Source organism: Pipistrellus kuhlii, unplaced genomic scaffold (genome assembly GCF_014108245.1).
Source record: "Pipistrellus kuhlii isolate mPipKuh1 unplaced genomic scaffold, mPipKuh1.p scaffold_m20_p_74, whole genome shotgun sequence".
Lineage (NCBI taxonomy): Eukaryota > Metazoa > Chordata > Mammalia > Chiroptera > Vespertilionidae > Pipistrellus > Pipistrellus kuhlii.
Window position 1 is genome coordinate 848,811 of NW_023425578.1, and position 25,462 is coordinate 874,272.

General features: G+C 64.3%; 2 protein-coding genes and 6 non-coding genes across 10 annotated transcripts; 2 read left to right on the forward strand and 6 right to left on the reverse strand.

The window, feature by feature from the left end:
- Positions 1-224: 224 nt before the first annotated feature.
- Positions 225-2,336, reverse strand: UBC (ubiquitin C). 2 transcript variants are annotated; one of them, XM_045576126.1, is made up of 3 exons: positions 2,031-2,336; positions 533-1,442; positions 225-304 (listed from the first exon to the last, which is right to left on the reverse strand). In XM_045576126.1, the coding sequence occupies exons 1-3, from the start codon at positions 2,319-2,321 to the stop codon at positions 294-296; spliced, it is 1,212 nt and encodes a 403-aa protein (XP_045432082.1). In that variant the 5' UTR covers positions 2,322-2,336; the 3' UTR covers positions 225-293. The 2 variants fall into 2 exon arrangements, with proteins under 2 accessions (XP_045432082.1, XP_045432081.1); XM_045576125.1 differs by having other exon boundaries at positions 225-1,442.
- Positions 2,337-8,207: 5,871 nt separating this feature from the next.
- TRNAA-UGC lies at positions 8,208-8,279 on the reverse strand. The gene has a single exon. It is a non-coding gene; the product is annotated as a tRNA-Ala (tRNA).
- Positions 8,280-9,349: 1,070 nt separating this feature from the next.
- On the reverse strand, positions 9,350-9,421 carry TRNAD-GUC. The gene has a single exon. It is a non-coding gene; the product is annotated as a tRNA-Asp (tRNA).
- Positions 9,422-9,644: 223 nt separating this feature from the next.
- Positions 9,645-9,716, forward strand: TRNAA-UGC. The gene has a single exon. It is a non-coding gene; the product is annotated as a tRNA-Ala (tRNA).
- Positions 9,717-10,084: 368 nt separating this feature from the next.
- On the reverse strand, positions 10,085-10,157 carry TRNAF-GAA. Its single transcript has one exon. It is a non-coding gene; the product is annotated as a tRNA-Phe (tRNA).
- Positions 10,158-12,010: 1,853 nt separating this feature from the next.
- Positions 12,011-12,082, reverse strand: TRNAD-GUC. Its single transcript has one exon. It is a non-coding gene; the product is annotated as a tRNA-Asp (tRNA).
- Positions 12,083-12,299: 217 nt separating this feature from the next.
- TRNAA-UGC lies at positions 12,300-12,371 on the forward strand. Its single transcript has one exon. It is a non-coding gene; the product is annotated as a tRNA-Ala (tRNA).
- A 1,070-nt stretch (positions 12,372-13,441) lies between these two features.
- Positions 13,442-24,058, reverse strand: DHX37 (DEAH-box helicase 37). 2 transcript variants are annotated; one of them, XM_045576122.1, is made up of 25 exons: positions 23,843-24,058; positions 21,991-22,157; positions 21,645-21,757; positions 21,227-21,560; positions 20,896-21,044; positions 20,642-20,734; positions 20,368-20,464; positions 20,144-20,257; positions 19,448-19,549; positions 19,110-19,317; positions 18,621-18,700; positions 18,180-18,324; positions 17,711-17,790; positions 17,313-17,545; positions 16,897-17,115; positions 16,627-16,815; positions 16,277-16,401; positions 16,093-16,209; positions 15,545-15,717; positions 15,196-15,310; positions 14,805-14,942; positions 14,589-14,683; positions 14,443-14,516; positions 14,234-14,331; positions 13,442-14,120 (listed from the first exon to the last, which is right to left on the reverse strand). In XM_045576122.1, exons 1-25 carry the CDS (start codon positions 23,946-23,948, stop codon positions 14,035-14,037), a joined length of 3,450 nt encoding a protein of 1,149 aa, XP_045432078.1. In that variant the 5' UTR covers positions 23,949-24,058; the 3' UTR covers positions 13,442-14,034. The 2 variants fall into 2 exon arrangements, with proteins under 2 accessions (XP_045432078.1, XP_045432080.1); XM_045576124.1 differs by having other exon boundaries at positions 17,711-17,787; positions 18,621-18,702; positions 19,109-19,317.
- Between the last annotated feature and the right edge of the window lie 1,404 nt (positions 24,059-25,462).

Consider the following 25,462-nt stretch of genomic DNA (forward strand, 5'->3'; position numbering starts at 1 on the left):
AGTAGTTTACTAATATATCTACATTTATGTGGACATACGGAAAGTTCTAATTGCAAACCTCCAATTTGCCAACTTTTCTCACTCACAACTATATTAGGCCACATTATAACATTACCTCCTTACCATAAAATCATATTGGCCTAAAAACATTGACCCCTCCTCACACTCCACCTAAATAAAAATCTTACTTAGCACTGATGAAGAAAAAAAAAAAATCACACCACTTGGGAATGCAACAACTTTATTGAAAGAAAAGTGCAATTTAAATTGGTTGAAAGCTTAAACGGGATAGCTTAGACACCTCCTCTGAGGCGCAGGACCAGGTGCAGAGTGGACTCTTTCTGGATGTTGTAGTCGGACAGGGTGCGCCCATCTTCCAGCTGCTTGCCGGCAAAGATCAGCCGCTGCTGGTCTGGGGGGATGCCCTCTTTGTCTTGGATCTTGGCCTTGACATTCTCGATGGTGTCACTGGGCTCGACCTCGAGGGTGATGGTCTTGCCAGTCAGGGTCTTGACGAAAATCTGCATCCCACCTCTGAGGCGCAGGACCAGGTGCAGAGTGGACTCTTTCTGGATGTTGTAGTCGGACAGGGTGCGCCCATCTTCCAGCTGCTTGCCGGCAAAGATCAGCCGCTGCTGGTCTGGGGGGATGCCCTCTTTGTCTTGGATCTTGGCCTTGACATTCTCGATGGTGTCACTGGGCTCGACCTCGAGGGTGATGGTCTTGCCAGTCAGGGTCTTGACGAAGATCTGCATCCCACCTCTGAGGCGCAGGACCAGGTGCAGAGTGGACTCTTTCTGGATGTTGTAGTCGGACAGGGTGCGCCCATCTTCCAGCTGCTTGCCGGCAAAGATCAGCCGCTGCTGGTCAGGGGGGATGCCCTCTTTGTCTTGGATCTTGGCCTTGACATTCTCGATGGTGTCACTGGGCTCGACCTCGAGGGTGATGGTCTTGCCAGTCAGGGTCTTGACGAAGATCTGCATCCCACCTCTGAGGCGCAGGACCAGGTGCAGAGTGGACTCTTTCTGGATGTTGTAGTCGGACAGGGTGCGCCCATCTTCCAGCTGCTTGCCGGCAAAGATCAGCCGCTGCTGGTCTGGGGGGATGCCCTCTTTGTCTTGGATCTTGGCCTTGACATTCTCGATGGTGTCACTGGGCTCGACCTCGAGGGTGATGGTCTTGCCAGTCAGGGTCTTGACGAAGATCTGCATCCCACCTCTGAGGCGCAGGACCAGGTGCAGAGTGGACTCTTTCTGGATGTTGTAGTCGGACAGGGTGCGCCCATCTTCCAGCTGCTTGCCGGCAAAGATCAGCCGCTGCTGGTCAGGGGGGATGCCCTCTTTGTCTTGGATCTTGGCCTTGACATTCTCGATGGTGTCACTGGGCTCGACCTCGAGGGTGATGGTCTTGCCAGTTAGGGTCTTGACGAAGATCTGCATTGTCTGTTAGAACAAAGAGAGAGAAAAAAACAAAAAAGAACCAAGGGTTTAGTAGGCAATTCACCAGTGAACACATTCTTAAAGCTAGAAATGTTATTTAAAAAAACATATATATATATATATATATATATATAGAATTGATTTCTTACAGAGAAGAGAAGCATTTATCAGAAACATCCATCAGCTGCCTCCTGCACGCCCCCTACTGGGGATGTGCCGGAAACCAAGGTACATGCCCTTGACCGGTTGGGACCTGGGACCTTTCAGTCCACAGGCCGACTCTCTACCCAGTGAGCCAAACCGGTCAGGGCGACGTGTCAAGTTTTTATTGGCCCCAATGACTAAGCTAAACACTTGCCTAAGGCAAGGAACCAAACACACACTCACACACAAGAAAAATAACAAAAAAAACTACTCGCCTAACCCAACACAGATCAGGTACCATAAACACGGACACTTAAAACCTGCCCAGTATTACTAACCAGCGCCTCCCTGGAAAATTTAGGAGGTAAAAAATGAAACCTGCCTACCAGACCTCAAAGTGAAACGGAATCTCCTTGGCAGAGTCGGAAGCCCAGTCCAGGCACTTACACGGGAGAAGCAGGGGAACTGGGCCCCAGCACAATTCCGGGCTCCGCACTCCCCGTCCCTGCACGTCCGCCTCCTCAGCTCAGCCCGGGCCCAAGCCCCGCGTCCCGCCGCCCGAGAGAGGAACCCTAACGCCCGCCGGCGGGCGGCCCCGCCCGGCATTGTGCGCCCACAGCGGGTGACGTCACGCGGGCGCGGCGCCGCCGTGGGTGCGGGTCGGTTCCGAGCGGCCCCCTCACGGCGCCCTGACGCCGCGGCGACTTCCGGCCGGTTAGGCCGCCACCGGGCCTCCATGGTGGGCCACCCGCGCCGCCCAGCCCCTCCGGCCAAACCCAAACCCAACGCCGCGCTCTCCCCGCCCCGCCCCCCCACATTCCCCTCAGCCCGCCCGCCGGCGCCGCCGCCGCCTCACAGGCCGCCATTTCGCGGCGGCCCTGTCCCCTCAGGGTCTCCTCACGACGGGAACCAGCACGACGAAGGTCCCCTCAGCCGCCTCAGTCCGCGACGAACACTCCGCCGGCCGCCCCCGCCGTTCCCCTCGGAGCGGGACGGCCCCGAGCACCGCCCCCCAGCCCCCCGGCCCCGGCCGCGGCCGAGGACACTCACCGAGAGCGACGAGGGAAGCTGTGGGCGACGAGGAACAGTAACCGCGCTGAGAGCGACCGCGAACTGCGAGCGCCAAGCCCGGCGCCGCCTTATATAGCCGCGCCGGCGCCGCGCCGCGGATCCCTCCGCGGAAATGAGGCGAGGGACTACTTTTCCCCGCCCCTCCGCCAGCCGCGGGGGGAACGAGCGCCCCGTGTCCTCTAACTCCCCTTCCAGAAGGTTCTCTGGCGAAGGCCGGGACTCTGGGCGGAACCGGGCGGGGAGGGGGGGCGGCTCTCCTGAGGGCCGGGCGGAGGGGTCAGCGCGTTCGCTGCGCGCTGCGTCCGGGACGACGCGGCCGGCGCCTGACGGGCGGGGAAGGAGGGGGGCGCCCGCGGCGGAAGCGAAAACCCGGCCCGGAGTCGGCGGGCGCTCGGAGCGGGTGGGGGAGCCCCGCGTCCCCCGCCCCGCAATCCCGCTTCCCGACCCCGACGCCCCTTCCCTCAGCCCCGCCGCCCCCGCGGTTCTCGGGACGCGCCCTTGGCGGCCGGGTCCCGCCCAGCGCCTCGTGCGGAGTCGGGGTGCCGCTCCCCTCCCCCCGCCCACAGGAGGGGTCTTTATTTTGGGGTCACATTGAAGATCGTGGTATTGTGTGTGTTTCCCTAACGTTCTCTCCACCCTGGCCCCCCCCCGCCCCCCCCGGCGCGTCGCGAGGGGTTCGGGGTCCCCACCCCCGGCGCCGGCGGGCCCATCCCCCGGGCGGGCAGCGGGACAGCGCGGATGACTCGGCAAAAGCCCGCGGGCCGGGCCGCTCAGGACACGCGGGGGGCGGGTTCCCCAGGAAAATGGGCGAAAAACAAGGTTTGCGTGGGAGACCCGGCCGCGGTGCGTCTGTACTGGGTTTTGGAGAGAGAGGTGGGCATGAAGATACTTAAAAACAAAAAACAAAAAACCGATTTGCCCCCAATAAATTCTTTTTAAAAGACTACAAACACACATACACACACACACACACACACACACACACACACACACACCCGGAGCTGGCCCTGAAAGCTGGACAGGCCTAGAACTTTCTGGATGGTTCTAGAAGGTTCTTTCCCCTTCCGGTTTGGTCGGCGGAGCGGGTACAGTGGTCCTGGAGTCTCTAGACAAAGGCCCCCTCTGGGTTGGTATCCCATTGACCTCAAGACTCGAACCCGTGGAAGCCTGAGGTTTTAAAAGGACACCCTGTGTGTATCCTGTGTGTGTCCAGGGGGAAGAACGCCTGTCTAATGGCCCAGATAAGACAATAATAATAATAATAATAATAGCCCAGAGAGGATGTGTGATTCTACAGGCGAATACCACTGGGGACCAGCGGGGAGGAAAGGTCACCAGCCGGGCCTGGTTCCTGTGGACGGTGATCTGCTTTGTGACGTCAGCCTGTTTTTAAAGTGTTTTTATGTAGGTGAACGTGTAAAACAGGTTTGGGTGGGTATTTTTTAGAACTTGACAGTAAAAACTCCCCCTCCTGTCGTTTCCTTAGTCACTGTTCCTTCTGGACTCTTCTAGGTAAGTGTGCAGGGCCTAACAATGGAGGTGGGAGGGGAGACTTGAATGTCTAGCCTTTAAGGCCTTCAAGAGGAAAAATAACAACAAAATATGACTAACCTTGGGCCCATTCCCCTGGGCCTAGTTGCCAAGCGACCAACACACAAAATAAAAGGTCCACTGGGAAACACCTCGCCATGGCCGAGAGTTCAGGAAGGAGGTCTGAGCGGCTCACAATGGATTTCACCCCCCGTTATTTTTTAACCTTTTTCCTAGAGAATGAACTCACAACCGGGAAATGGAAACCAATAAAATGTCATTTTCCAGGGAGGCAGGGGGATCTTGGGGACTTCCAGTGCAGACTTCTCTCAAGGTCATTTCTTTTTTTTTTTCTTGTTTTTTAAATATATTTTTTATTGATTTTTTACAGAGAGGAAGGGAGAGAGATAGAGAGCTAGAAACGTCTATGAGAGAGAAACATCGACCAGCTGCCTCTTGCACAGCCCCTCTGGGGATGTGCCCGCAACCGATGTACATGCCCTTGACCGGAATCGAACCCGGGACCGCAGACCGATGCTCTACCACTGAGCCAAACCGGTTTCAGCATTTTTTTTTTTTAAATGTATTTCTTTATTGATTTCAGAGCCGATGGGAGAGGGGAGAGAGAGATAGAAACATCAATGATGAGAGAGAATCATTGATTGGCTGCCTCCTGCCACTCCCCCAGACTGGGAAATGAGCCCGAAACCTGGGCATGTGCCCCTGGCTGGAATCAAACCTGGGACCCTTCAGTCCACAGGCCGAGGCTCTATCCACTGAGCCACACCAGCCAGGGATGTCAAGGTCATTTCTTAACCAATGGACACAGACCATAGGGGGGTGAGGGCATGTAGTGGGGGGTGGGAGCAGCTGGGGGGTGGGAGCAGCTGGGGGTTGGGAGCAGCTGGAGAGAGAGGTCAATGAGGGGCAAAGGGGGACTCACGTAACACTTTAAGCAATAAAGAACTTAAATTAAAAAAGAATACTCATGTAGGTAAGTAAATAATAAAAAAAGATGACGTCTTTCTATTGAATAATTTTCTGGGAAGAGGTTCGAAGGGAACAAACACACAGGCTCTGTGCGGGTCATGTCTCTGGACTTGAGGCCGAAGGTCAGGGTTTGAGGGGAGCACAGGGCGGCTCCCTGCGGGTCGGCCCGGGTGCTGTGGGTGCTGTGGGTGCTGTGTGTGCTGTGGGTGCCGTGGGTGCTGTGGGTGCTGTGGGTGCTGTGGGTGCTGTGTGTGCCGTGGGTGCTGTGGGTGCTGTGGGTGCCGTGGGTGCCGTGGGTGCTGTGGGTGCTGTGCGGGTGTTGTTCTGCAGGAGCCAGCGACGGAGGATGTGTCACGGCTGAGTCAGGAGCTTCTTGGTCCTGACAACGCTTGGCAGAGTCCAAAGGTGTGCAGGGGGGTGCGGGGGGCAGGGAGGAAGGGGGGAGGGAGGCGGGAGAGGAGGAAGGAGACAGGCTCGGGCCGGGCGGGGCCGGGGTGAGCCGGGGAGAAGGCCAGGCCGCCTCCAGCAGGAAAAAACAAGTTCTGAACCGCCCCGCGTCCCTGACTGAAGTCCAGCAGGGAGGGAGGAGGGGTGGAGGTCAGGGGGGGAAAGGAGACTTACGTAATACATGAGACAACAAAGTCACTGAAAAAACAAGAGGCAGGCGGGTGTTCCTAACGCCCTCTCCCTCTCCCTCCCTCTCTGTAACACTCGACAAAAAAGGAGGAGGAGGAGGAGGGGGAGGGGGAGGGGGAGGGGGGAGGAGGGGAAGGGGGAGGAGGGGGAGGGGGAGGACGACCTTTCCCAAGGACAGTGGCTGCTGGCTGTCTGGCACCTGGCACCGCGGGAGACACTACTTGGGCCGTCACAACTGGGGGGCGGCCTGGGGTGCTCCTGCACACCCTACAGTGGACAGCCCCCCCCCCCGCCGGCCCCCCGGCCCCCAGGTCAGCAATGCCCAGGTTCGGCCGGTCTCCAGAGGGTTTTTTTTATTTTGGGGGGCGGTCCCCTGGAAAGCCTGCACGGCACTGTGCTCCGGGAATCGGGGCTCAGGTCCCTGGCTCCCGAGCCCACGCCCCCTGACCTAGAATGCAGGGTGCTGGACGGTGCCAGAGGCCGGTGAGTCACGCCATCCATTTCCAGTCCTTCCTCCCCGGATCCGTTCTTTGTGGTCGGCCGGGGGCGGCCACGGCTCAGAGCCGCCGCCAATGACAGCGTGACAGCGGCCCGGCAACAGGGCCCGATTGGCGAGTCCCCCCCCCCCCAAGCCTCACCCATCACCCCCCCAACTCCCCACCCCGGCACACGACGTGCTGAGCTCACAAAGGCCTGGGTGCTGGGCTGCGGGGTGGGGCGGGGTGGGGTGGAGGGCAGATGGGCCTATGCCCGTGTCTGCGGAGCCGCCTCCCCCCGCAGAGGGCTCAGTGGCGGGAAGGGGACACCACAGCCTCGTATGGCACCGGCCCCCACGTCCGGGGGCGTCCGAGGACACTGGCGGGCGGCCGGGGCCCGGGGGGGTGGTGGTGGTGTGTGGAAAGGCTGGCCTGGTTCTGTCCCGGCTCATCGGCGATGCCACCTTAAAAGGGAGCCAGGGAGCCAGCTGCCGCGGGGGAAGAACACCAAACACACACCCCACCCCCTGCTCCCCTCCTTCCTGCTGGCGCTGGAGCGTCTGCCTCACGAACAGCCGCCCGCCCCCGCCTTCCTGGCGCCTTTTAAAGCAATCGTGCCAGCGCAGAGCCAACCGACGGGACCATCCTCAGGAACCATTTCTTAAAAATATATATATTTTTATATATATTTTTTTTTACAGAGAGGAAGGGAGAGGGAGAGAGAGTTAGAAACATCCATGGGAAACACCGATCCCGGGACCTTTCAGTCCGCAGGCCAGCCGACGCTCCATCCACTGAACCACACCGGTCAGGGCCTCAGACTTTAAACTTGAACCTTGTTGTTGGTTTAGAAACAGGAGCTGCCACCCACACACCACCAGCCTCCGCCCGGGCTGAGTCAGGTCAGGACCTCAGAGTCATCGGAGGTGGATGCTTTTAATTCTCCGGAGGGAGGGTGGGATGTTTTAAACGTGAGGCCAGCGTGGCTCCGTGGTGAGTGTCTCACCTGTGAACCAGGAGGTCACCATTCCACTCCCGGTCAGGGCACAGGCCTGGATCTCCGACTTAATCCCCAGTGGGGGACGTGCAGGGGGCAGCTGATCAATGGTTCTCTCTGATCATTGATGTTTCTACTTCTCTCCCTCTTCCTTCCCCTCTGACATCAATAAAAATATATTGGGGGGGGGGGGAACAAACAAAACACCCCACAAGGCCTAACCGGTGTGGCTCAGTGGATAGAGCGTCGGCCTGTGGACTGAAGGGTCCCGGGTCCGATTCCGGACAAGGGCATGGACCTTGGTTGTGAGCACATCCCCAGGAGGAGGTGTGCAGGAGGCAGCTGACCGATGCTTCCAAACTATTCCTGTCCGTTCCGCTCTGTGAAAAGATCAATAAAGTATATTTTTTAAAAACACCCGCCGGTGTGGAGTCCAATGAGACAGACGGATGGACGAGGACCCATTGTTGCTGCAGATGAGGAGCTGGACCCCGCAGGATGAGTCAAACGTAGCTCGCATTCTCAGTGATGAAACGCAGCGTCCACGAATTGAGTTCATGCACTTCATCCGTTCATTCATTCTCACGTCACTCATTCCGGGCCTGTCACTGCGGAAGCCACGCCGGGAGCCAGGCCCCTGCTGGGAAAGCAGCTCCTGGAAAAGGTGGTTCCTCCCCCCACGGAGGGAGGGCGAAGGCCAGGCCGGCGCAGACCTCTGGCCTCTGGCTTACACATCACCCCCTGGCGGCCGGATGGCGTCACTGCCCCAGGCGGCTGTGGTTCCCAGCACCAAGATCCTTTCGCCTCCTTCACGTCCAGCAAAATCACGAACATTCCAGGCTCGAGGAAGGGCCAGTGGGGAAACCCCGCATCCGAGTAGGTCCCTTAAGGACGAACAGGCGAAAGAATGAGGAAAAAACACAGTGGAGATGCCGGGGATCGAACCCGGGGCCTCATACATGCAAAGCATGCGCTCTACCACTGAGCTACATCCCCCACCCTGCTGCGCCCCTTCCTGGAGTTCTCTGCTAGACTCTAATCTCAAAATCTGTCTTCCTAAGATTTTATACATTTAACTGTACAGTGCACTTTTTTTTTAAATAAATAAATTTTATATACCAAGGTTGCAGGTTCAATCCCCAGGCAGGGCACACACAAGAAACAACCAGCGAACGCACCAACGTAAACTGGTAAATAAAACAGATGCAGAGACACAGAAGCAGGGGACAGGGGGACGATCCCAGAGAGAAAGCACCGGTGGGAGAGATTAACCAAAGACCTTGTATGCACATGTGCACAACCCATGGACACAGACAGTAGTGTGTTGAAGGCCAGGGGGGACGAGGCGGGCAGGGGCAGGGAGGAGGGGGTCAATGGGAAATAAAAAGGGGGAGACGTCTGTAATATTTTAAGCAAGAAAGATACATTTAACAAAAACCACAGTCAGGGGAACAACAAATGGATGTATCTTCCTCCCAAAGAGGCCTGTTTTCGTAACCTCACAGCCGGGTTCTAGCCGGTCCTGGAACCGGGAGCAAAGAGAGGAGGCCTACTCCATTTTTGTTTGTTTTCGGTGGAGGCGCAGAGAGGGATTTAAATAAAAGTGAGATCTACAGGGGAACACTGGTTCCTGACAGAATATGCACTTGTGTCACCTCCACTCTCCCCCCTCCAGCCACCTCTTCCCCGGTGACACCATCCCGCTGCAAACAGACCTGTTCTGCGTTTGTGTTTTTGTCTCACAAAAACAGGACTATCCTTCCTGCACAGAACAGCCTGGTACCCCATTCCCTACTGATTTCCCTTTGACCCTCCCCCAAGGACACGTTTGCACGTATTTTGTTTGTGTGTTTACGTATTTACTTTCGTCATCGCATTGTTGAAAGTATCACCTGGGCCCCCATTTCACCCAGTGGACCCCCTCCGGCCAACCCCGCACCCCGGCCCAGGCCCTCACCGCCCCCCGGTCTGTGTCCATGGGTTAAGCGTGTATAATACAAGGCACACTAACCTGTCATTGACTGTGGCCCCTAGAAAACAGGACAAAACAGCAAAAGATGCGCAGCCTCCCCGTCGGGGAATCGAACCCCGGTCTCCCGCGTGACAGGCGGGGATACTCACCACTATACTAACGAGGACGAGCCATGCCAGGGTGCCTCCACAGCGATTCCTATAGAAACAGCGCTCTTCCGGCTGCGGCGGCTGCACGCCCCGCGGTGCCCCCTGCGCGGCGGGGCGGCGGGCTCCTCCCCGGCGCGGAGGGACCCGCCCGGACCCCTGGAGGCGCTGGGCGCCCCGAAAGCAGGAAACATGCCGCTGGAGCAAACCGCCACTTCCTGTGTCCGAGGGCGTTCAGCGGGCGAGGATGTGGCTCAGTGGTAGAGCGCATGCTTTGCATGTATGAGGCCCCGGGTTCGATCCCCGGTATTTCCAGTTTTTTTTTTATTTGAAAGTCTCTCCTTCAGGGTGTGCAGCTGTGCGCATGCCCCCAGGCTCGCCCGCTTTGTCTTTTCCCGCAACGCGGCGGGCGTGATGCAGCTGCGGGATGACCCGCTTTCCCGAAATAAAGCAAATTGGGGCCAAGGAGAAGCTGGCTGCCGCCGGATTTCCCCGGAGGGGCGCATCGAGAAGTTTCCAGCCGGCCGGGCTTCCGGTGGAAAAGCTGCTTTAAAAAAGAAAAAAAGAAAAAAAAAGCTGCTTTAGACAAAGAAAGTAAAAATCCCCCCTTTATCCTTCTCCACTCGTGTATTTCCGCCGCGCTCCGGGCGAAAGAAAAATGTAGAAAGAAGGAAAAGGAGAGCTGCCGAAACCCGGGATCGAACCAGGGACCTTTAGATCTTCAGTCTAACGCTCTCCCAACTGAGCTATTTCGGCGGCTGTAGCGGAGCGCCTCCCGGTGCCTCCCCAAGCTTTCCCTACCGGCCCTGCGTCATCGCCCTTCGCCCAGAATCCGGGCGGGGAGCCGACAACCAGCCGCCATCGCCCCCTGCCGGGCGGCCCCACCTGCAGGCAGTGCCCCTCTGGTCCTCCGGGCGCCGCCTCCGGGAAGCCCTCCCGGATCACGCCTCCCAGCAGCACCGCAGCCCCGGGCTGCGGACTGTTCGCTTAGGTGTTGTCCCCCCGCCCCCAGCCCCCAGAGCAGGAAGCCTTGTGTCTGGGCCCGGCTGCCGGGCCGGGCCTGGCCATAGCCTGCGCCCCGCAGACAGCTGTGCATTCACAGCGGGCGGACGGACGGATGGACGGACCTGCCTGGCCCGGACCTCAGCTCTTTCAGGCTCCCTTCTCTGTGCAAACGCACAAGGTCACCCGTGGGTGCAGCGCCCCGGGCAGCGCCCAGGTGCAGGGTGCTGACCACGCGGGCCTGTGGGGTGACCTCCCTCAGGGCAGCGAGTGGCCCGGATCGGCTTCCACACCTGGGTGCCCGCGCAGCCCCAGGGCTGAGGAGGCAGCAGGTCCGCGCCCGGGAGCCGCCCTGACTCCCCTTTGGGAACCGGGTGGGCGGGTGGGTGGGTGGGAAGGGCTGCAGGGGGACGACCCGCCGGTGGGGGGACTGTCCACGATGTGAGGACATTTGGCAAGTGTGTGCCAAGCACCTGGTGAGCCTGCGGCTCCTCCCCGAATCCGGGAACCAGATAGCTCAGGGTGAGAGTTGTGCTCAGAAGCCAAACAACCCGGAGCGGTGGGGTGGCGTGGGAGGTGGGGTGGCGTGGGAGGTGGGTGGCATGGGGGGTGGGTGGCATGGGGGGTGGGTGGCATGGGAGGTGGGTGGCATGGGAGGTGGGGTGGCATGGGAGGTGGGTGGCATGGGAGGTGGGTGGCATGGGAGGTGGGTGACGTGGGAGGTGGGGTGGCGTGGGAGGTGGGTGGCGTGGGAGGTGGGTGGCGTGGGAGGTGGGGTGGCATGGGAGGTGGGTGGCGTGGGAGGTGGGTGGCGTGGGAGGTGGGAGGTGGGTGACATGGGAGGTGGGTGGCATGGGAGGTGGGTGGCGTGGGAGGTGGGTGGCGTGGGAGGTGGGTGACATGGGAGGTGGGTGGCATGGGAGGTGGGGTGGGATGGGAGGTGGGTGGCATGGGAGGTGGGTGGCATGGGGTCCGGCAGAGAGGAACGGGGGCTGAGAGGACCTGCAGCCTGGCGAGCCCGCGGTGCTCAGGCCGGAGGAGGCGGCCCTTGGAGGGACCAGACAGCAGGTGCCACGGCCCTGAGGCAGGAGGAGGGGCTCAGGGGCGGAGCAGCGGCGGCCGGGGTGAGAGAGGGGAGAGGGTGATGGGGAGAGGGCGCCCGCGGGGCCGGAGCTTGCCAGGCCGCAGCGAGAGGCCGTGCATTGTCTTCCGGTGGCGGTGGCCGTAGGGGGGCTGATGGCTGGTGGCAGAGTTCATCCCGGGCCTGGAGCAGGTGGGGATGCGGTGACCGCGGCAGGACACAGCCATCGCCCAGGCCTCAGTTGCACCGTCTGTCTAATGGGGTGAAGCAGCACCGACCATTGAGGTTGCTGCGGAGACTCACCGAGGGCACGTGGTGAAAGCTGTGTAACTGCAGGCCGGCGACCAGGGGCATAAATGCAAAAACACCCGCTGTCTGCCCACTACTGATCGCGTATACAGCGGGAACCCGCTAGGCCCCTGCCGCGCACCTGGCTGCCTTCCTCAGTGGCGCCCCAATAGCCAGGTTTGGGGGGACAACGGCGGAGGGTGCGTGTGTCACGAGAGACTTAAAAGTTTGGCGCAGCCTCCCCGTCGGGGAATCGAACCCCGGTCTCCCGCGTGACAGGCGGGGATACTCACCACTATACTAACGAGGACGGGCGCTGGCCGCCCCCCTCCGCGGCGGTCCACATGGCCGGGCCGTCCGCTTCCTCTCGCCCGCCGCTCCGGGCCGGGCCTCCGCGGCAGAGCCGGGTCCGTGGGCTCCTCCGCGGCTGGGCGGACCCGCCTGCACCGCAGCCTGAGCACTGAGGCCAGAGCGGTGCGCGCGGAGCGATACTGAGCCTTCTTTTCGCCCCGCAGCCGCCAGGCCCCGGGGATGTAGCTCAGTGGTAGAGCGCATGCTTTGCATGTATGAGGCCCCGGGTTCAATCCCCGGCATCTCCACTTTGCCTTTTTAACCCTATTTCGCCTTTTAACGGTGTAAATCGGCGGTGAGCAGAGAAGGGGACCCAGGCTCCGCCATCAGCAGACCTGAGAAGGCAGCTCCCTGGGGCCTAGGGAGGCGGAGGGAGGAAGCTGCGCTTTTAGACAGACGCTCCCGGTGTTGGCGCCGGGCAGCAGGAAAGCACTGGGTGCTTCCAGGGAGGGTTTTGCAGCCGGCCATCCACTCGGTGCCCGATGCCAGGCGGCGTGCACGCACTGAGCACCTACTGTGTGCGCACGCAGCGCCCAGGTGGCCTCCGATCGCCATAACCGGCATTTCCTCAGCTCCTGGCCTGGAGGCCGGAGGCCGGAGGCTGACAACAAGCAAGCGCTGCTGCGTTTTCGGGAGCCCGAGGGTGGGCGGGGCTGACGGGGGAAGGTGGTGTGGGGGGGCTGCTAGAGATCCTTGGGGCGCACGCCCGTCTGCAGAAGCGGAGGAAGCGGCGCTGCACCCCCTGAGGCGGAGGGGGGCGCTCCGGGCTGCGGGGACAGAGCCCACGCGCGGGGCTCACAGCATCAGGGAGCAGGGGCTTCGGTCTCCCAGACGCCGGAGGGGTCAGGAGCGAGTCTGGGCGTGAAGCTCCCCCTGGCGGCCGCGCGGGGAACCAGCGATGGGCCCACAGGCTGGACACCACCAGCCAGGCTGGGGGTGGCCGTGGGGAGTGAGGGACCCCGCACAGATTCTGGGGGGGCAGGGTCAGGGCTTGCAGACGGCGGGGCTGTGTGGGGGAGGCCAGGGAGACCCAGTTGGGGGCGCTCTGGGGCCAGCGGCCAGGCAGTGAACAGGATAGTGAACATGTCCTGCTGTGTGGTCTGCCTCATGTCCATGCACTCCGGGACCCTGGCCTGTATACTGCAGGATCCGCACCAACGGGTTTAGGAAAAGCACCAGGTAAAGGTGGGCGGAGCCTGGCACCCCAGGTGACCTCCCTGACACACAGGTGAGTGGCAGGTGTGTGGGGAGGGGCACCCCCAGACCACCCATTCAGAGATGCACCAGGACTATTGGACTGCCACGCCAACGTTAAAAAATATATATATTTTTATTGATTTCAGAGATGAAGGGGGGAGAGAGACATCAATGATAAGAAGGAAGCATCCATCAGCTGCCTCCTGCACACCCCCTATTGGGGATGGAGCCTGCAACCGGCCTGTGCCATGTGCTTTGACCGGGATTTGAACCGTGACCTGCAGGTTTATAGCTCGATGCTCAACCAGGAGCCAGGCCGGCTGGGCCACGCCAAGACTGATCACAGAAGGCACTGCTGGGGCTGGCTTCGGGGGCGCCCCTCCTGGTGGCCCTCTGCAGGCGAGCCTGGGAGCCCCGCCCCGCCAGACACCCCGAGGGGGACGGACCTGCAGCCGCCCCGTTCTCAGCAGCCCGGTGGCCCCACAGGCGCTGATGTGGCCCTTTAAGAAGGGGTCGGTCAGCGTGTGAGATGACCCGTCGCCCACCCCATAGTAGACAGCACAGTCGCCCTGGGACAGCTTGCGGGCTGCTGCAGGCCGCCTCCCGATCGGCCCAGACGCCTGAGGGCTCCCAGGCCAGAGGGACCGTGTCTGACGGGGGCTGCGCGCCCCCCTGGTCTCCAGCCCAGGCCTCGGTCCTGCGGCCAGCCAGCGGTCAGCGGTCAGCGGTCGGGGGCCAGGCCTTCTCCACGTCGGCGTGCATGGCCTGCGGGAGCCACTCGCAGTACTCAGCCAGCAGGTCTGCGGGGCGCAGGGGGGAGGGGGAAGAGAAGGGGTCAGAGGGGAGGGTGGGACCAGAGGATCCAGGCCCGCCCCCTCCCAGCCCCTCGGTCCGCGCGCGCCCTGCCGCTCACATCGGGGGCTTTTCCTCCAAGCAGCCAGCAGGGCGTCTCGGTTGTCGGCTTTCTCGGCCACCAGGGCTTTAAGGAGACTCTCTGTCCTCGGCTGCAGCCTGCGGGCGGGACGTGGGGCGTGGGGCGTGGGCGTCTCGCGGCCACAGATGGGCCCCGTCCAGGAGGGCCCATACCTCACCCCCGCTCCGCCCCACCAAGCAAGGGCGTACCTGGCCCATGTCTTCAGCATCGTGCTGGGACTGGACAGCAGGCAGGCCTGGTAGGCAGCCAGCCGGGGGCAGACCTGGGGAGAGCGAGGGTCAGTGGGGTCCCGGCTGCGCCCGCCCGCCCGCCCGCGGCACAGGAGGGCGCCTACCTGCCCCTCCAGCAGGAAGCGGGCGAAGTGCTTGTAGCGGTCCAGGCCCTCGGGGAAGTCCACCTGCACCGCGGGCAGCGGCCAGCCCACGCGGTCTGAGGGGAGGGGGCCGGTGAGCCAGGGCCTGCTAGTCCCTCCCAGCCCGGCCCGCCCACAGGGACAGGCAGCCGGGGCGCCCCCCGCCCCCCCCAGGGTGTGCGCCTGGCCGTCACTCACAGAACACGCTGTCCCGGTGGCAGAGCACCCGCCCCCTCTCGGGGCAGTAGGCGGGCGGCGGCTGCTCCCGCGGAGGGCCGAACTGGCAGTAGGAGGGCAGCAGCGCCGGGATCCACCGAATCTCCACGGCCGAGACGCCTGGGGGGGGGGGGGGCGGGGCGGGTCAGCTCAGGGGCGAGGCGGGCCAGCCACCGCTCTGCCCCCTTCCTTTCCTTTTTTTAACGTGTTTTATTCACTTCAGGAGAGGAAGGGAGATGGAGAGAGAGAAACACCCACGACGAGAGAGAATCCCGGGTCGGCGGCCCCCTGCTCGCTCCCAACTGGGGACCAAGCCTGCAACCCAGGCCTGAGCCCTGGCAGGGGATCGAACCCGGGACCCTGCAGCCCGCACCTTTCATGTACATCTTGGTGGTCTCCACCACCTCCTGGTAGACCACGAAGTCCGGCAGCTCCCGGAAGAGCACGGAGCTGGGGTGGATGAAGACCGGCTGGTCCAGCAGCGGCGTCTGCCGGGAGGGGCGGTGAGCGAGGGGGCTGGGGGGGGGCGGTGAGCCAGGGGGCTGGGGAGGGGCGGTGAGCCAGGGGGCTGGGGGAGGGGCTGGGGAGGGGCGGTGAGCCAGGGGGCTGGGGAGGGGCGGTGAGCCAGGGGGCTGGGGGAGGGGCTGGGGGAGGGGCAGTGAGCCTGGGGCTGGGGGAGGGGCTGGGGAGGTTGGGGTCCCCCCCCCCCCCGCGGGCCCCACCTTGTAGGCGTTCCTCCATGTGTCGTCCAGCAGGTCCTCGCTCTGCACCCTGCGGGCCAGGTGGTCGCCCAGGCCGGCCGCCACGATCTGCCGCAGGCAGGTCACCTGGTGCTCGGACGGCGGCGGCATCTTGGGGTCCACGAAGAGCCGGGCCTCGGGGCACACGGCGTTCACTGGGGGCGGGGAGGACGTGGGCCTGGGGTGGCGTCGCCCCTCGGCACCCCGGCCGGCCGCCCACCCACCGCCGGCCCCGCGGACACTGCCCCGGACGGCAGGGGCTGCACGGAGCTTTCCGGAATGCTGCTCCCGCCTGAAAGCAGTGGGATCCAGCCAACTGCCTGCTTGCTCACAAGGGGGCGCCGAGCATGGTCCAGGCCAGAGGCAGGACCACAGGGAGGCCCTGCGCGCTGAGGGCCGGGACCTCAGAGGCCCAGAGGCGCCCCAGACCGGCTCTGGGGCTATGACCTACGTCAGCCAGCAGGTGAAGTGCAAACGCCGAGTCTGCGGGTCCCGGGGAGAGGGGGCCGGGGGCCGGGGGCGGGGAGTACCTGCGGTGGTCAGCTGGCCCCGCAGACGCCGGATCTCCAGCATGGCCTTGTACCGCAGCCCGTGGGCCTCGCAGAACTGGGGCGAGCAGCCCGCGTACTCGCAGGCCCCCACGGCGCCTGGGGAAGAGGGCGCTCACAGCTGTCCCCCGCCTGCCCCCTCCGCTCCCCCCACGCGGGCACTCACCCAGCAGCACCATGAGGTCCCCGAGCTGCAGGGCGGCCCCGCGCCCGGCCCAGGCTCTCTTCGCCTGCGCCACGCGGGCCCGCTTGGCCCTCAGCGCGGCCAGCTCCTCGTCGCTGGCGGCCGGCCTGCGGACACAGCACAGCCCGGTACCGCCCTGGCCCCAGACGACCCCAATCCACCCCTGGCAGCGATAAACAACGGCCTGTTCCCGCCCAGCGCTGCAGGTCCGAGGTCAGTGTGGAGACAACCCCGCCCGTCCCGGCCCAGGCTCGCCGGGCTGGTCTGGGCACCGAAAGGTCGCGGGTTCGGTTCCCGGGCAGCCCCGGCGAGACCCTCGCCCGGCCGCCCACCTGTCCAGCTCCTCGAACAGCTCCCGCACGGTCATGGCGGCCACGATGGTGATGGCGTAGGGCAGGCAGCCGTCCGGCCGGCTCAGCGCCAGCATCTTGGCGTAGCGGGGTGCCACGGGGAAGGTGGCCATGGTGCGGCCCAGCGCGGTGATGGGGCAGCTCAGCCGGGCCCTCTGCAGCTGCTGCATCCTGGGACGCGGGCGGGGGTCAGCTCGGGGGCGGGCGGGGGCGGGGGGGGGGGCTGAGCACCGAGGGGTGGGCCCCCCGTACCTCTCCGCCTTGGGGGGCGCCTGCAGGGCCCCCAGCGCCACCAGCAGCTCCTCGGCGGCCAGCAGGGCCTCGGCGGGGGGCGGCGTGGGGAAGGGGAAGTTGACGACCCGCTCGATGCCCAGCGCCTTCATCTGCAGCACCAGGTCCTCCACCGGCCGCCGCGCCATCTCCGGCGGTGGGAACGGCTCCAGGTCGCTGAACACCGCCGAGGAGTACAGCCTGGGGACAGCCCCCGCTCAGACCGAGAGGACGGACGGGGGGACCCCCGAACCCCCGGAACTCAACTCCCGCCGGCCCCTGCCCCCGCCCCGCTCGCTCAGGGGTCCTCGGGGACGGGGTGGGTGGAGGGTCACAGAGCAGAGGGCGGGACCGGGCCGTGGGCCCTCCTCCCGCCCCGGGTGGGGGCGCGGCCGCACCTGTAGCAGTGCCCGGGCTCCGTCCGCCCGGCCCGGCCGGCACGCTGGTCGGCGGCGGCCTGGGACACCCAGGACACGCGGAAGGAGGACACGCCGGTGACACGGTCGTAGTGGCGCCTCTTGACCCGCCCGCAGTCCACCACGTACTTGACGCCCGGGATGGTGAGCGACGTCTCGGCCACGTTGGTGGCCACCACGCACAGCCGGGCGCCCTCGGGGGGCGGCTGGAAGACCTGGGCGGCAGACAAACCCGGATCAGGAAGGGGCTCTGGGGGGCAGGGCCGGCGAGGTCTCCCTCGGGCGGGGCCCCGGCTGTGCAGCAGGAGACGGGGTGCACGCCGCCCTGGCCCCCAGGAGGCCCTGCGCCATCGGGGGAGCGGCCCGCCCGGCCCGCTCACCTGCGCCTGCTTCTCGGGGGACAGCAGCGAGTACAGCGGGAGCACGTGCAGGGGCAGCGAGGCGTCCGGCGGCTCCTCCCCTGCCGAGGCAGACGCCCTGGCACCCAGCCCGGCCGGAGCCCGCCTCCCGCCCCGCGCCCGGCCTGCTCTGCCCTGGGCCCGCGGCAGCCGCCCTGCGGGGCGGGCCCGCCCTCCGGACCAGCACGCGGGCAGGGAGGCCAGGCCCGGTGGATGGAGGCTCTGAGAGGCTCCCGGCCCCTGCCCGACCCAGATGGGGGGCCACCCGCACACGAGGACCTGCTCCCCGGAGGCCTGGAGGGGCCGTGCCCGGGCAGAGCCCAGCGGGCGCGCTCTGGAGGGCACACGCCTCCCAGTGGGCCCGGAGGCCGGGCCGTCGGGAGCTCAGGGCTTGGGGCCCCGTGCTCGTCAGGAGCGGGAAGCCGAGCCCCCGAGGGAAGGGGGGCCGTACCTCCATCTGCCCCCTCGTCCCCCAGATCCAGGTCCAGGTCGGAGCCCAGCGCCGCCTCCTCCTCATCCATCTCCGCCTCCCTGTCCTCGTCCCCTTCGCCCGCCGGCAGCACCGAGTAGCTGTCCAGGCTGATCTGCGGCAACGCCTGCGGGAAACGAGGCCTCAGGACCCCCGCATGCAGGTGCTGTGCCGTGAGCAGGCGTGTGCCGTGTGCTGTGAGCACAAGGCCCAGCCGGCCACCCTCCTGGGCCCATTTCCTCTCCTAGCACCTGGGAGGCTCGGGACCGCTGGCTGGCACACGGAAGCAGAGGCCCTGCCTGGCGTGTCACGCGTGCAGCAGGCGGTGAGTGTGACTCAGTAAGGACCCTACTGCCCAGGCGCTCAGGGGACAAGTGGCGGCACCAGGCCCCGGGCACGTCAGAGCCACAGGCCTCCACCTACCGCCGCCTGGGCCTTCTGCGCCCGCGCCCGCGACTTCTTAAACCGCCTCGTCTCCTCCGGCGTGTCCGCGGGGCCATCATCTGGAAGAGGGGGTGGTGAGGGGGCGTCCGGGGGCGGAGGGCGGTGAGGGGGCGTCCGGGGGTTGGTGAGGGGGTGTCCAGGGGCGTCCGGGGGCGGGGGGCGGTGAGGGGGCGTCCGGGGGTTGGTGAGGGGGTGTCCAGGGGCGTCCGGGGGCGGGGGGCGGTGAGGGGGTGTCCGGGGGCGGAGGGCGGTGAGGGGGTGCCCGGGGGCGGGGGGTGGTGAGGGGGTGTCCGGGGGCGCCCGGGGGCGGAGGCGGAGGTGAGGGGCGCCCGGGGCGGAGGGCGGTGAGGGAGCGGCCGGGGGCGGAGGGCGGTGAGGGGCGTCCGGGGGGCGGTGAGGGGGCGTCCGGGGGCGGAGGGCGGTGAGGGGGCGCCCGGGGCGGAGGGCGGTGAGGGAGCGGCCGCTTACCTGGCGGCCGGCGCCGGGCGTGCGGGAAGGCCCTCCGCAGCCGGCGGCACAGGGCGTGCACCTCGGCCTGCCCCGTCAGGAACACCAGGATGCCGCCCGCGGGCAGCGCGCGGTGGATCTTGCACACCTTCCGGAAGCACTCGCCGCTGTAGTCCTCCAGCGTCCGCTTGTTGAAGTGCACGGTCACCGGGAACTGCCGGGCCTCCACCTGGCGGCCACCACGCTCAGCCCGGCTCCCGCCCTCCGCGCCCCCTCCCGGTCTCCGTGCGGAACCCCCGCTGCCGAGGACAGCCCCCCGTCCCCGTCCCCGTCCCCGCCCCGGGGACCGGCCGGCGCACCCTGACGACGGGGGGCGGCGTGGGGAAGAGCCGCCGGTTCTGCGTGAAGTCCTCCGCCCGCAGCGTGGCAGACATGATGAGCAGCTTCAGCGGCAGCAGCCTCTGCGGGCGGCAGCTGGGTGAGACCGCGGCCCCAGCCTCAGCCCCGGCCAGGCGGCCAAGACCCAGCAAAGGGGAGCCGAGGGCCAATAGCCCCGTCGTGACAGGGGGCCCTCAGCTGCCGAGGCCGGGCCGGGCTCCACGGGGCAGCAGGGGCGTGGGGGTGTATGGAGCCCAGCCCCATCGCGGGGGGCCCGGCCCGGGGAGCAGGGGCTCCACGGGGCAGCAGGGGCGGGTGTGTGGGTGTATGGAGCCCAGCCCCATCGCGGGGGGCCTGGCCCAGGCTCCACGGGGCAGCAGGGGCGGGTGTGGGGGTGTATGGAGCCCAGCCCCATCGCGGGGGGCCCGGCCCAGGCTCCACGGGGCAGCAGGGGGGGGTGTGGGGGTGTATGGAGCCCAGCCCCATCGCGGGGGGCCCGGCCCGGGCTCCACGGGGCAGCAGGGCGGGGGGGGGGGGTGTATGGAGCCCAGCCCCATTGCGGGGGGCCCGGCCCGGGGAGCAGGGGCTCCACGGGGCAGCGGGGGGTGGGGGTGTATGGGGATTTGGGGGTTTGGTAACAGCCCAGCCGGGGACGAGGGGCCCCACGCCCCGCCCACCTTGGCGCGGAGCGCGACGATGCGGGACAGGAGGCCGACGAGGATGTCCGTGTGCACGCTGCGCTCGTGGGCCTCGTCCAGGACCAGCACCTTGTACCTGCGCAGCAGGAAGTCCTGGGGGGGGGGGGGGGGGGGGGGGGGGGGGGCGGCGTGAGGCGGCCCGAACCTCGCCCCGCCCCCTGCCCCCCGTCCCCCCCCCTTTGGGGGCCGGAGGAGCGGCCGACCTTCTGGATCTCCCTGAGCAGCACGCCGTCCGTCATGAACTTGATCTTGGTCTCCTCCGTCGCGTTCCCTTCGTAGCGGATCTGGTAGGAGACGACGCTGCGGGGCGAGCAGGAGGGCCCCTGAGGTCCCGCGGGCTGGGGCCCCGAAGGGACGCCCCGCCCAGCGCCCTGCCCTCGGGCTGGACGAGGGCTCAGAGCCGCCCGCACGGCTGACCCTGGGCCAGGCCAGGGGACCGCCCCCCCTCCCCCCGCCGCCCCCCGGAGGCGCCCTCACCGTGACGACAGGTTCATCTCCTTGGCCACGCGCTGGGACATGGCCACGGCGGCCACACGGCGGGGCTCCGTGACGCCGATGACGCCGCCATCGCTGGGGGAGGAGGACAGAGCGGGGCGACCTCAGTGCTCACCGGAGTCAGGGCGTGCCGGCAGCCCCTCCTCACAGCCAGGGAGACGGAGGCCCAGAGAGCCACACGGGGGCCGGCGGGGGCCGGCGGGGGCCGAGCTCCGCAGACTCCACGCCCCGCCCACCTGGCGAACCCGGCCTCGTAGAGGAACTGCGGCACCTGCGTGGTCTTCCCGCTGCCCGTCTCCCCGCACACGATGACGATGGGGTGCTCGGCCACCGCCTCCATGATGGCCTGCTCCTCGGACAGGATCGGGAGCCGCAGGCGCTCCTCCTGCGGGGGGAGAGGTCAGCGGGGGCCGCGGGGCAGGGGGACGGGGCCTCTGCTCCCACAGACACTGCGAGGGCAGCCCCGGATGGAGGGCGGCCGTCACCGGAGGGAGCGGGCAGCCTGCCGTCCCCGGCGCCGTTAACACCGGGAGCCTCACCGCGGCCTCACCGGGCACCGGCACGAACCTGCATCTCCGGGGAGCGGTGCACGGGGACGAAGACGGCGGGCTTGGCGGGGGGCCGGGGCAGGGCGGCGGCCGCGGCCGGGGGAGCCAGGGGGCCGCTGGGCTCCGAGCCCTCCTCCACGGCCCCCGGAGGGGCAGGCGGCAGAGGCGGGGCCGCCATCCCGGGACCCGCCTCCACCGGCTCGGCGTCCAGGTCCTCGTCCGGCTCCGGCTCCGGCTCCGGCTCCGGCTCCACCGAGGACTCAGACTCGGACTCGCGCAGCCGGCGCTTGCGGTGGGCGCCGCTGAGGCTGCTGACCCTCTCCGGGCCCGGGGCCGCGGCCTCGGCCGCCTTCCTGCGGGAGAGCCAGGGGTCAGCCGCCCGGCAACCCGCCACCCGGGCAGACGGGCGGGCGGGCTGCCGCAGGCCGGCGACTCACCCCCGGGCGCGGTACAGGCGGTCCCCGGTGCCCAGCCCGGACGTGGTGAAGTAGAGCCGCAGCTCCTCCTCCGGCACCTGCACCTCGCTCAGCTTCTGCAGCATCTGGGCGCGCTGCGGGCGGACACGCGTGTCAGCCACGGGGCCGCCCGCCACGGGGCCGCCCGCCACGGGCCCGCCAGCCACGGGCCCGCCAGCCACGGGGGTGTCATAGCCTCTGCCCAGGGAGGTGACCCTCCCCATGGCTCTCCCCAGACCCGGCTGAGACCGGGGCTGAGACCCCCAGCCCCCGTCTCTCTCCAGGCTGGAGGGCCGGGCTCAGACCCCTCGGGCGGGCGCGGGCACACCTGGCTCTTCTTCTCCTTCTGCTCCACGACCCTCTGCAGCGCCTTCCGCTCCTTCTTGGTCAGCGGCCGCTTCGCCTTGGGCGGCGGCGGGGCCTTCGTCCTCCTCTTCCTCCTCGCGGGCAGCACCAGGGCGTTGCTGGCATCGACGCCTTTCAGTGTGTCCCGGTCTGAAACGACGCGTCTGTGTGATCCTCGGCCCCAGGACCAGTTCAGCTGCTGGCAGCACCCGGGCTCCCCATTAACGCTGGTTTCCTCTGGGGACCCCCAGCCCCGCCTGTGAGCCCCCGAACGCTCACTCGGGACCGGGGTGCGGGCCCAGCGGTCCTGTGTCCCCTCAACTCATCCGCCCAGAACCTGCCCCGGGTCCTGCTCTGCTGAGGGCCAGGGTGCCTCCACCCCAGGGTGGGGTGGGGGGCGAGGAAACGGGTGGGGGGCAGTGTGTCCCTGGGGCCTGGGGCCTGGGCCTGCTCCCAGTGGGTCTGTGAGGTCAAAGCTGTTCTTTGATATTATGAGGCACCAAGCTTTATTTTTTTTAAATCTATCTTTAACTGATTTCTGAGAGGAAAGAGAAAAAGAGAGAAACATCAATGATGAGAGAGAATCATTGATCAGCTGCCTCCTGCATGCCCCCCACTGGGTCCAAGCCCTCAACCCAGACATGTGTCCTAGCGGAGAATCAAACTATGGCCTCCTGGTTCATAGGTCAATGCTCAACCACTGACCCACACCGGCTGGGGCCCTGCCCCCATTTTTTTTTTAATTTTTAAAAAATATATTTTATTGATTTTTTTACAGAGGAAGGGAGAGGGATAGAGAGCTAGAAACATCCATGGGAGAGAAACATCAACCAGCTGCCTCCTGCACAGCCCCCACCGGGGATGCGCCCACAACCAATGTACATGCCCTTGACCGGAATCAAACCTGGGACCCTTCAGTCCAGAGACCGACGCTCTATCCACTGAGCCAGGGCTGCTCCCATTTTTAAATTTCACTCCACTCACCCATTCTGGCCATCTTCAGGTCTTGACTCAATGCTCTCTCTCTCTCAGCAAGCCTTCCCATCCACCTTATCCATCACCTCTCTGCTCTGTCTCCTTAGGACTCTGTCCACCCCCGTTCTGTATGTTTTACCTGTTTGTCTTTGCTGTCTCCTCCCAGGAGCCGCTAACCTCACCAAGGCAGGGATTTTTTTTATTTTTCTTAAGCCTCTCTCTCTCTCTCTCTCTCTCTCTCTCTCTCTCTCTCTCTCTGTCTCCTCTTCAGCGTCCTGGCACTTAGTAGGCGCTTCTACTAAAAGGAATGCCAAGCAGCCTGGAGCTGAGCCGCAGGGTCTGGGCTCAGAATACAGATCAGGGGCAAGGCGCCTATATAACGGAAATGAACTGACTTTCTTGCCCACGTTCCCCTACGCTGCGACATTAGGGGAGAGCCACCCAGGTGTTGTCCCAAATCCACTTAAGTCAGACTGTCACCCAGCCGGTGGGGCTCAGGGGTTGAGCGTGGACCAATGAGCCAGGAGGTCACCAGTTCGACTCCCGGTCAGGGCCCCGGCCCGGGTGGCAGGCTCGAACCCCAGGGGGGGGTGGGGCCGGGCGTGCAGGGGGCAGCCGATCCATGATTCTCATCATTGATGTTTCCATCTCTCTCTCCCTCTCCCTTCCTCTCTGAAGTCAATAAAACACATAAAAACTTAGACTGTCACTGGGCCCCTTCTTTGGATCATCTTAGAGGGGAGCTCCTTGACCCCTCCCTGCACCTCACCCCCCAGGTGGAGTGCCCTTCGGCTCCCATCTGTCTGCCCTGACCCCCAGGCCCGAGCCCTGCCCCCCAAACCCAGCCCCCGGCGCCTTACCCTCCAGTTCCAGCAGCACGGGCGGCGGCTCCGGGGGGCCCTTCGAGGGCCCGGGGGCCGCCTGCTGGCGCCCCTTGACGTTGTACCGCCGGCGCAGCTTCCCCATGGCGCCCCGACCCCGCTCGGACCGGCGCGGACGCCGGCTGCGGACCCCGCGAGCCCAGCCCACGTGGGTTCCTGCGCTACCGCTCCGGGCGGAAAACTTCCGGGCTGTGTTCTCGCGAGAACTGGGATTAACCGAACCGCCCAGGGGCGGGGCCGGGGCGGGGCTAAGAGGGCGGGCGGGGCCTGGCTGGAGCCTGGCGGGGCCGATGAGGAGGTCCAGTTTAAACCATCCCTTGGAAATAATGCTGTTTCTGAATCCTGTAGTTATCTTGCAAAAAGAACGGTAATATCGTGTCGTCGTTTTTTTTTTTTTTTTTTTTTTTCTGTTAAAAGCGTTAAGCCATGAAAGACAAACATTTAAATCATATCATTAAAATTAAAAGCCGAGCCGAAGCCGGTTTGGCTCAGTGGTAGAGCATTGGCCTGCGGACTGAAAGGTCCCGGGTTCGATTCCGGTCAAGGGCATGTGCATTGGTTGCGGGCACATCCCGCGGTTGGGGGTGTGCAGGAGGCAGCTGATCGATGTTTCTCTCTCATTGATGTTTCTAACTCTCTATCTCTCTCCCTTCCTCTCTGTAAAAAATCAATAAAATATATTTTAAAAAATTAAAAGCCGAAGACACCAGGAGTTATTTTATTTTTAAAAATATATTTTATTGATTTTTCACAGAGAGGAAGGGAGAGGGATAGAAAGTTAGAAACATCAATGAGAGAGAAACATCGATCAACTGCGTCCTGCATGCAACCAAGGTACAAGCCCTTGACTGGAATCGAACCTGCGACCTTTCAATCCGCAAACCGACGCTCTACCCACTGAGCCAAAACAGCTTTGGCTAGGAGTCATTTTAGACATTTAGAAAAGGTAAAGTTATTATTTATTTATTTATTTATTTATTAATGTTCGATTCCCGGTCAGGGCACAGGCCTGGGGTGCGGGCTCCATCCCCCGTTGGGGGCGTGCAGGAGGCAGCTGGTCCATGACTATTTCTCATCATGGATGTGTCTATCTCTCTCTTCCTCTCGGAAATCAGTAAAAATATACTTAAAAAGCCGAAACCGGTTGGGCTCAGTGGATAGAGCGTCGGCCTGCGGACTGAAGGGTCCCGGGTTCGATTCTGGTCAAAGGCATGTACCTTGGTTGCGGGCACATTCCGCAGTGGGGGGCGTGCAGGAGGCAGCTGATCGATGACTCTCTCTCATTGATGTTTCTAACTCTATCCCTCTCCCTTCCTCTCTGTAAAAAATCAATAAAATATAATTTTTAAAATATATTTATATTTTTAAAAAAGTACACATATAATACTTTAATTAAAAAATGAGAAAAAAACGCAAAACTATTGGTACTGAAATAAATATATAATCAGTAAAAAAAAAAAATAAAAAAGACAAACCCTAGCTGGTCAGGGCGTGCTTGGGGGGCGGGGGGGGAGACGCGGCGACCTCCAGCCTGTGCCGCCCGCTCCCGCCAGGTCGGAGGGGGCGGGGCTAGATATGGGCGGGGCCTATGCGCGGGGC